This window comes from Sinocyclocheilus rhinocerous, unplaced genomic scaffold (assembly GCF_001515625.1).
Source record: "Sinocyclocheilus rhinocerous isolate Xijiao unplaced genomic scaffold, SAMN03320098_v1.1 scaffold1004, whole genome shotgun sequence".
Classification (NCBI taxonomy): Eukaryota; Metazoa; Chordata; class Actinopteri; order Cypriniformes; family Cyprinidae; genus Sinocyclocheilus; species Sinocyclocheilus rhinocerous.
Window position 1 is genome coordinate 822726 of NW_015627248.1, and position 10745 is coordinate 833470.

A 10745-nucleotide genomic window follows, 5' to 3' on the forward strand; every position below is an offset into this window, starting at 1 on the left:
CGAGGGAATGACATTTCGCCGGGATTTAGCTTGTTTTACCCTCTGACTATTGGATTTGGAAATGTACATAAAGGAACTGATCTAATGAGATGAAGTGAAATTGCTGGATAAATCCAAACATGGCAGCTGTACATGCAGTCATTTTGTTTCATATTGTCTTCGGTTTTTTACACCAGGGTTTGGGTTTGATTTCAGACTACAAATTATGTGGAGACCCCGAATGTGAAAGTAAGATCATTTATGCTCATATACTGTAAAAGAAAAGATTAGACTAAAACTGTGATGTGTGTTTACTGTTTATCTTATGTTTTTGTCCATTTCTTCAGGCATGATAAGTCGTGTACAGGCTCAGAGAGACTATAGTGCTAAAGACTGCCGCTTTCTAAACTTCAAAAAAGAGGATATCATCACCGTTTACTACAAACTCACTGGAAAAAGAAATGATCTATGGGCAGGAAGTGTGAGTACTCTTTTCTGGTTCTGTCTTGATTAAAAATATGCATGTATAAATCAGTTTTGTAAGATCAATATACAACATTTGTGCATTACTTAATCTGACATATAAACAGTACGTTTAATAATATTCAGAATATTTTACATTTTGCAGATAGAAAAGCTGTCTGGATTGTTTCCAAAAGATGCCATCAAAGTTGATCAACTGTTTATTGATGAGAAAAAGGAAATCCAGGTGCCAACCCAGGTAATGTACATTAAAAAAAAATGTTTTAATTAAGTTTTTAATGTACTTTTTAAAAAACAAAAAAGTGCTTCATGTTATACTTCTACATCAGCTGGTTTAAATATTATTTAAAATGATCAAATCAACCTCAGTACATTCAGTTACAGGAACAAAAACAACTTATTTCTGATAATCCGTTTCACAGAAGTATGTCATAATACGGAAGAAAAGATCTGTTACTACTTCCATTACATTACATCCATTACATTACATCCATTCAGATTACATTCACGTCTTTAAGGCTCGGCTCTGGTAAAAAAAAATTATAATTTTTCACTTTTTACAGTGTACAGAATCTGACTCAAATAAGCTGGTGTAGCTAAAGTTAACTCCTAAGAAATCTGAATTATCTGACAGAATTAATTCTTATGTATGCTGATTTGGTAAGAAAAGTGTCTACCAAGAACATAAATATGAAACATTGTAAATTTTCTCCTCAGGAATTTGACTTCATCTGCTTTGATGAAAATGGTTTAGTGATTGAGCGCAGCACTGAATTTGATGATCTGGAAGATCTGTCACAAGAAACCGATTTCAATGAAGTCCAAGATAAACCTACTGAAACAGAAGAGAGTAAACCCAGCCAGATTTCTGTTCAAGATGTTTCTGATCAAAACAGCCCCAAGACAACACAAAAAGGTGGGTCTTCCTGGAAAGGCTCTGCTGTTAGTGGATGGTTTGGCAGGAATGAGCAAAGCAATGATGAACCACAGGATGAGAGCAGTGAAGAATCCTTCAAAAGCAGAAAAATAGTAATGGATATTGAGGAGAACCATGTGGAGGAGAAGACAAACTCTGGAACGTTTGGTTGGATCAGGGGGGAACTCACCAATGCTTTTGGGTTTGGAAACAAGGATCTAAAAACTGATACACAGGACAATATCAAGAACCCAACAAATGATGAAGATACCTCATCTCAGCAGTCTAGCTCATGGATAAGTATGGGTAGAGATGTCTTGGGCTTTGGTGAAGACAATACTGAAGTTGCAACTAAACCTGAAACTGAGAAAGTCGATGAAAACACAAACACGGAGGACCAGAGCATACTTAACCCCAGTCAGAACATGGATGTGGTTGACAACAAACAGAGAGATGAAAACAACCCAGACGACAGTGTGGAAAATAAGGATGGTCCCTTGGAGGACAGGAGAACAGAAAATGAAAAAGAAGAGGAACAGGTGGGGTGGTACGGAAATATGTACAACAGGATCACAAACGTTTACAGAGAAGAGCAAACTAAACATTATGAGGATGATGGAGGCAGTTTGTCAGAAAGCCATGGATCTGCTTCAAATACTGAGAACATTGAAACCAAAGATTCAGAATCAAGTTCACAGTCCATATTTTCAGTCAACGGCCTGACATCAATGCTTAAGCTTCCTTTTCAGGCAGACACAGTAGTAAAGAGAGATGAGGAAAAGACAGAAAAGGAAGAAGATGCAGGTAAGGAAGACTTTGATGAGGACCAACATAATAACAAGGATCAAGAAGAAAAAATGTTGATTGATATTTATGAGCAGGACTCAAACCCAACAGACACTGATGTACTAATGGAAACTCAGTCTCTGTCTGATAAAACAATGACTTTAAAAGATAGCATTGCATCTGATAGCATTGAACAACTAGATGTAGAATCTAATATGACAGAAAACAGCATGATTTCACAAATCCGTGAAACCGAGTCAGAAGATAATTTAAATGAAGAAGTTAAAAGTGAAAACAATGCTGATTTTTTTGAGGGAAAGGTGGAGCAAGATACAAGAGATGTGCAAAGCGATGAGGAAAAGACAGGAAAGAAAGAAGATCCAGGTAAGGAAAACTTTGATCAGGAACAAAATAATAACAAGGATCAAGAAGATAAAATGTCGATTGATATTTATGAGCAGGACACAAACCCAACAGACATTGGCGTACTAAGTGAAACTCAGTCGCTGTCTGATAAAACAATGACTTTAAAAGTTAGCATTGCATCTGATAGCATTGAACAACTAGATGTAGAATCTAATATGACTGAAGACAGCACAGATTCACAAATCCTTGAAATCAAGTCAGCAGATAATTTAAATGATGAAGTTAAAAGTGAAAACAATGCTGATGTTTCAGAAGGAGCTGTAGAGAAAGACATGAAAGATGTGCAAAGTGATAAGGAAAAGACAGTAAAGGAGATCAATTCAGGTAAGGAGGACTTTCTTGAGCAACAAAATGTGAAAGATGAAGAAATATCTTATGTTGTCAAGCAAGAGTCAACCACAAAGGATGTTGATTTACTTAGTGAAACTCAGGCCTTATCTGATGGAACAATGACTTTAAAAGACAGCGTTGCATCTGATGACATAAGAGATATAGATGGCTTTTCGAAAGACTCTAACACCCAACATGGTGATGAAGTTAAGTCTGCAAATAATACAACTGATGAAGGTATTCAGAGCAAAAACAACTTAACTGATTCAGCAGATGACATTTTAGAGGGCAAGCTGACTCAAAGTCTGTCTGATCAAGACAATTTAGACACTATCAGACAGCAAGAAAATGATTCTAATAAAATTAGCACAGATCCTGTAACTGTTGCTGATCCATCTGAACTGTCAGAGTCGGATATTCAGACAGATCCTGAGTTACGTTATGAAAATACACAAGAATTAAATGTTGCAGATTTGTACACTGACTCACATAGTAAGACTGTCACAACTGGTCAAAGCATAAATGCAGATAAAAATTCAGAACCGACTGTGGATACATTATCAGAATATAATAATGAAAAACAATTAGCTGAAGGCGACCAAGGTATATCGCAAGAAAATGATGAGTTAGTTATAGACACAAGAGATAAGTTAGTTATGGAACGAAATGAGGCACAATTAGATGAAGCATTACCAAAAGACATCACATTTTATGAAGAAAAGTTATCAGATTCAGAAGCACATGCAACGCAAATGAGCAATGAACATAAATTGGACAAAAACATAAATCCTCTTAATGAAAGATCTTCTCATAATCACACTCTTGTAACAGATGAATTAACTGTACCTAGTGAAGAAAATCTGCATTCAGACCTTGAGTCAAATTCAGCCCTAAACGGCACAGATTATGAGATGGATAATAACAGTGAATTGCATGATGAGTCATTGGTGATAGAAAACTCAGGTATAAGTATTGTCAAGAATACAGATTCAGTAGGTGAAAATGACAATGAGGTTGTAGTTCAAGAAGAGCAAGAGGAATCAGGTACAGTTTCTGAAACTACAGATAATTATTTTGATACAAAGGATGACACACAAATCACAAATGAAAGTCTAACACAGGAAACACATAAAAAAAGACCATCGCTAAACATGTCTGATGGATCTGGTGATTTAAAAGATTTTGGTCATGATCTCAGTTTACCAGAAAATGCAGACAGTGATAATATTCCTAACGCTGTGGCTGAAGACCCAGATGGCTATACAACTTCCACAGAAACTATGATGAATGATTTCTTCTCAAAGAATGACTCGGTTCAGGATGGCAATATTAATATCATGCATGATCAAAATCAAAGTGTTGAACACAAAGAGGAGACCGACACAGCAAACAATGAGGATCATCAAACCGATTCAGAAAGTGTCACGGGAAGGGAGGAAAGCAACATAGGTGCCATCTGGGATCAAAGTGATGATGGTGACATGGCGGTGAAGTCAGAAGATAAAGAAGAACAGGGCAATGAAAAACAACCTGGAAGCCCTGAAATTCAAGACAAAAATACTGTCAGTCATCCTACAGAAACCTCTAAAGGATATACAAACTTATATCCTTATCTGAGTGAACAGAATATTGAAGATCTTTTAGATTCACTTGGAGACCAGACGTTATCATGGCTGAATTCCAAAATGGGAAACACTAATGCAGGTCAAGATAATGATGACCTCGATGAACTTGGTGACTTTGAACAGCTGTTGGAAAACCATATGAAGATGGACACAAAACTGGGACATATTCAACAAGATAATGGTTCTCCTGGCAAGGATAATACTAAAGAATATCCAGCACTACAAAAACTGTTTACCCTCTTATCTTCTCTAAGAAAGAAATATTCACCAGTGATAACATATAACAGTGTAGAAAGCCCAGGTACTGATGGTTCGTAATGATCATTATCAAAAATAATAAGAGCATGACAGATAATGGGTTACATAATTTTGGTCAATATTGCATGGGACAAAAACTTCTGCATATGTGATTAATGGGAAATCTAGGTTTTGAGATCTTACTCTTTGAGTGATGGTAATGTAATAGTTGTCAAATTTTCTATAATGTTCCCACTCTTTCCTCACAGGGATCAGCGAAGATGACTGTGTTCATGAAGCATTTCTAGATGTGAATAAGAATACAGAAATCTCCACAACAGAGGCTGAAAATAATCAAGTTACCGATGACAGATCTGGTATAAATAACTTGGGCAATCCTCAAAATGAGCCAGTCTCTGAGGAAAAGGACCTTTTAGTGAACAGAGTTAATGTGGAGGGTGTTCAGACTGTTGAGCAGGAAAAAAGAAAGCAAGATACAGAAGATTGGACATCTTCTGAAACCAAGAAAGCTTTCCAAAACCACGGTCTTATCTCTGAAGAGCATGTTGAATCACAGAACGGTAATAATTTTTTTGGACTTAAAATTATCCTCTTGTCGGTCCAAACCATAGGCTGTATAAAGGTCCAAACCCACACTCTAAAAAATCCTGGGTTATTTCAACCCAACTTTGGGTCAAATTTGGACTAACCCAACTTTTGGGTTAAAATTTTTATGTTAAAAATGTAACCCAACGGTTGGGTTAGTCCATATTTGGCCCAAAGTTGGGTTGAAACAACCCAGCATTTTTTAGAGTGCATCATGAAAAAAATAGATCTTGAGGGGTGACATTTCACACATTATATATACACATTGTAAATTGTAAAAACTTAAATATGTGTTTTGTTCTTTTTGACAGAAGGAGGGCAATTTTATCAGATGGCAGTTTTTGTTGAAGTCACAATTAATGAAATTGCATCTCTAGTGGACAAGGTGAGTGTTTCATGTGAAATACATGTAGGAAAAGTAGCTTGCTATGTCCCTTTTATTTTTTTTTATTTTATTTTTTTTGTATTAAAGGCACAAAGTAATTTTTTGAGAGACCTATTTTTCATAAAATTCAAAAAAAAAAAAAAAAAGATATTCTGGACAATTAAAATCACACAATAATGTATATTTTTTTTTACTTAAAACATTTTATATTCAATTCATTCTAGTAGGGTACATTTAAATTATTATCATTATCATCGACCTTTTAATTATGATGTTTATTTTATGTTTATTGTTTTATTTTCCGTGCAAAATTTGGGGAATGTGTACTTTAGATTCACATTTACTGCACATGTAGGTAAAAACACCGATTTAGAAAATTTCACCTAAAGCTGTGTTTTTATCTACATGTACTGTAAATGTGAATCTAAAGTACACATTCCCCAAATTTTACACAGAAAATAAAACAACTCATATAATATTTCGTTTAGCTGAGGATGACAATCAGCATTTTCTGAAGCCAATTTTTGTTCAAAATATATCTTTAAAGTGTTTCATGCAATATGTTTTATTCTATTCGTGGAAACAGCCGGTGTCATGCCAAAAATTTATCGTTTGCCGAAAACTGATTGCCGTCTGTAATCACTTTTTGCAAGTGTAAAACTGCATTTTATGGGTATTATTGGCCATTTAAAGGTATTTCAACAGGTAAAAAGGACTGCATGAGGTATAATCTCAAATATAACCCTTGAATGCAATCAAGTCATTTAGCTCTTGCAGTGCTTTTTACCTGTTGAAATACCCATAAAACACAGTTTTACACTTGCCAAAAAGTGATTACAGACTCTACTTATTAAGTGAACTGTTCTTTCTGCCTCAAATCCCTTTTTGGCAAGTGTAAAACTGCATTTTGTGGGTTTTATTGACCATTTAAAGGTATTTCAACAGGTAAAAAGGACTGAATGAGCTATAATCTATCAAATATAACAACCATGAATGAAATCAAGTCATTTTGAGGCAGAAAGAACAGTTCACTCAATAAGTAGAGTCTGTAATCACTTTTTGGCAAGTGTAAAACTTGTTGGATATTTCAACAGGTAAAAGGGTTATATTTGACAGATTATAGCTCATGCAGTCCTTTTTACATGTTGAAATACCTTTAAATGGCTAAAAAAAATAAAATAAAATGCAGTTTTACACTTGCCAAAAAGTGATTACAGGCGCCAATCAGTTTTCGGCAGCCGATCAATTTTCGGCATGACACCGGCGACTACAGTCTATTTTCTGTCTTGACCATAGACTGTTTGACATGTCGCCAAACAGTGTCATATTTTGCACTCAAGGCAGATTGATTGATATTGATAAGTATTTACTGTCTCTACACCTAAATAACCTATAAAACCTGCTAAATAGATAATAAATAAAATTTTAATGCAGACACAAAGGTAAGTCAAGTAGTAATTTTGAGTTGAGTTTAATCCAGAGGGAGCTGCTCAACCGGTCTCTGTATCAATGACCTTTGTTTATAGAGAAATATTTAACTGACACACCCACCAATGAAACATACTTACCCATATTTTAAACTATGACGTTTCATAACCAGATCATGACCAATATTTTTGCGTGTGTGTTTACTGACTAACTCCTCGGTGTCGATAGATACGTCTGTCTCTTTAAAACGCGAACGCAACGTTGTGGCACTCAGCAATTGGTGACGTGTGGAAGAAACCATGACCCTTGTAGGGGTGTTAAATTTTGTGGATTTTAAATTTTTTCGCATAAAGTCAAAACATTACTGTTTTATATAACATAATACATGTTTTTTCTCATTTAAAAATAGAAAAACAAATATCAATGACGTTTACAATTTACATTTTCGAAACACAAGATCATATGCTTCACGAATCCTCCCTAAAACACAAGAGTGCGCTCTTCCTCTCAGCGCAGTGAGCACTAGCAGTCAGAGTAGAGCAGCATCCGGCACCATGTCATAACAACATAAATTAACAGATTACAGAATTTAGAATAACTCAGTTTGGATATAATCATGGCAGACGAATTTAAGGCCGAGTCGGTCGTTACAGAAGCGACTGACATGAAAGGAGCAGCGAAGATTTACTACACTCTCGCCGTGGAGAAAATCAAAGATGTATGTGGCACAGTGTGTATGATGAAACAGCGTTAGTGTGTGGCAGCTGTCAGCAGGTGTCATATATATTTCTATTAAGTCAGCTATCATAGTACTCATCATTTATTCTAATGCAGTATTTACAAGTGTTTAATTAGATGTATACTGTGTAACTGTTTTGTATTAAGACATAGCTGGTTAGCATTGAAGCATCTGGTACATGTTGCTCATTTCATCTTACATTACCATTGATTTGTGTGATTTTATTAAACTTATTGATTTATAGATCTACAGTGACCTTTATTGGCCTTCAGCTGACCTTTATTGGCCTTGTTTACCAGTTTGTGACGGTATAGCTTTAGTGTTTAGAGGTTTAGTGTATATTGTCTTTTTCATCTTACAGTGGCATTGGTTTTGGTCAGTTATTGTAGGTCAGTGACAAAGGAGGATGTCTGAGATTGTACTTTTTCGTTTAAAAAAAAAATCTATTTTAAAACACATCGTAGTTTTTTTTAGAAACCTTTATACATTTATTTTAATAGTTTTGATTTCTTGACTAAAAATGACAGGTGCTAAAATATTCTTTGCAAAAATGTGTGATATAAATGATCATTATTATTACTGCTATGTTTAAGAAATAATAATGAACGTTTATGTGAAACTACTAAAAATTGTGTCTGTGTTTGATCATGTGAATGTGGGTTTAGGTTTATAGAACATCCTGTCCACTTTTGTATGCGTGACAGAGAGAGGGTTAAGAAAAGCCTTATAATATGAAAGCGTGTAAAATTGCTTAATTTATACTTCCATTTTTATTGAGAATTCATATAACTGTTTAACTTCTGTGTCTTAGGTTGTGTCTTCACTTCCTGATGATATCCGGCCTGGTCCTGACTTATATGGACTGCCATGGGAAGCTGTGGTTTTCACGGGATTTTTAGGTTTATTGACACTGCTTCTGTTCAGCTGCAGGTGCATTCAGTCTGTAAGTCATGCATTACTGCTACATAAAAAATGCACACTTTATGAGTGCTATCATTTCACTAAATGAGCTTTTTCTGTTTTGTTCTGCAGATCAGAAGTCGAATATATGCAAGTGAGTGTTTTCCATCTCTTTATCTGCTTTAAACCTATCCTCATGATCTGTTTTATCTGATCTCCACTGTCAGCTCTCAACTGATCCTGTCTGTTGATTTGTTTGCAGGTAAAGAGACGCAAATGGCGCAGAAAGTGGCCGAACTGCTTGATGAAAAGTGCAAAGTGCTGGAGACATTCAGTGAGGTTAAACAGAAGGTGAGAAATGCTGTTACAGTATATGAACACTTAATGCACATCCATGCTTGTATAACTGCATTCTCCTAAATCAGTCCCTCTAAACAATGTCTGTCCGTCTCAACAGTTTGACAAACTAGAGTCCACACTACAGAATAATGGCATGTCTGCACAAGCTGCAGAAAAAGACAGTTTAGAGGTAAATATGGTCATTATGGTCTCAAATCTTCCTGTAAAAACATGCAGTTACTTAGCTACTAATGTTTATAAAATGTGTCTCCCTGACCACTTCACTAGTTACCTGATCCAATTATACTGCTTTTAGGTGGCGTCACAGAAATTTGAACAATCAAATGCACAAATGAAAAAGGAAATAGAGAGGCTGCAAGAAGAGCTGTCCCAACAAAACAAAGCAAGAAAACAGCAAGAGGATCAGGTAATGTTGTCATACACACAGATATTCTCCCTTTACATATTCAAACTACCCTGTTCATGCTTGATGCCCTTTATGTTGTCTGTATCTGTCCTAACAATTGTTATATTTGTTTTTCAGCTTGCTGAACTTGAGCAGATTTTAAGAAATTTAGAAGAGGAAGCTAAAGAACGAAAGTCCCAGTTAGAACAGGTATTGACTATGTATATGATGCATGTTTCAGTCATATTTCCTTTTTTAAACACAATCATTTGTAATTCTATACTGTTACCTGTTTCTCCATCTGTAGGACAACACAACACTGAAGATCCATGAGATCAACACAGAGCGACTGCAGAAAAACCTGCAGGCGGCCAAAGAGGAGCATGCAATGCTGCTTGAGAGTAAAGAACAGGTGAGATCTGTGTTAGAGTGCTTAGCTTGGAGAAGATGAACAGATCAATAAAAAACATTTAACAGGAGTACCTATGTTTTCTTCACTCATACAGCTGGTGCAAGAGGCAGAGGACTGGGGTGAACGTCTCGGTGAGCTGGAGGAGGAGATGAAAATGAGTGAAAGATCTCATACTGGTATGCTGGAGGACTGCGCTAATAAAGATGATCGCATCAAGGTAAAAACACAATGGCATCAGGCTCAATGAGACCAGACACTAGAAAACAGAAAACCGTCATATTTCTTTCAGTATCAAAAGAACAGCATTTATATGTAAATGTTTTTACTGTCACTTTGCATCCTTGCTAGGGATGTAACGATTCACTCAACTCACGATTCGATTCGATTCACGATTTAACAAAACTTAAATTTTAAAACAAGCCCCAAATCAAATAAATAAGTAACACAAATAAAAGAAATGTCTTCATATAAACAAACTAAGGCTTTGTCTGTGCTCTTCCCATTTAAAATTAGAGGCAACCACTGCATTTTAATCATGATCCAAACAAAGATGCTGCATATATGCAACATGAGCAGTTTTTAATCTAAATTACATTGTATAGTTTCGAAATTTGAAGCAAAAACAGAATGGTTTGACTTGACTTGACTTTGACTGGTTTGATGCATAAAACATATCTGCATGAAACAGAAACAGCAGACGAGCTGAATGAGACGCAGATTCACTCTCTGCCAGCAGGTGGCGCTTAAA

The 10745-nt window shown here is 35.7% G+C and overlaps 1 protein-coding gene across 6 annotated transcripts in view; it reads left to right on the forward strand.

Moving 5' to 3' along the window:
- Positions 1-10745, forward strand: part of LOC107725376 (cTAGE family member 5-like) — a 23216-nt gene continuing 12471 nt past the window's right edge. For 3 of the 6 annotated variants that reach the window (XM_016534615.1, XM_016534623.1, XM_016534630.1), the window contains exons 1-14: positions 1-228; positions 327-460; positions 608-700; positions 1180-4846; positions 5052-5363; positions 5700-5773; positions 8752-8883; positions 8973-8994; positions 9103-9191; positions 9298-9369; positions 9496-9606; positions 9724-9795; positions 9893-9997; positions 10092-10214. In XM_016534615.1, the coding sequence (XP_016390101.1) occupies positions 120-228; positions 327-460; positions 608-700; positions 1180-4846; positions 5052-5363; positions 5700-5773; positions 8752-8883; positions 8973-8994; positions 9103-9191; positions 9298-9369; positions 9496-9606; positions 9724-9795; positions 9893-9997; positions 10092-10214 (5115 nt within the window). In that variant the 5' untranslated portion in view covers positions 1-119. The remainder of the gene's footprint in view (positions 229-326; positions 461-607; positions 701-1179; positions 4847-5051; positions 5364-5699; positions 5774-8751; positions 8884-8972; positions 8995-9102; positions 9192-9297; positions 9370-9495; positions 9607-9723; positions 9796-9892; positions 9998-10091; positions 10215-10745) is intronic. The other 3 variants (XM_016534638.1, XM_016534646.1, XM_016534654.1) reach the window with 3 other exon arrangements.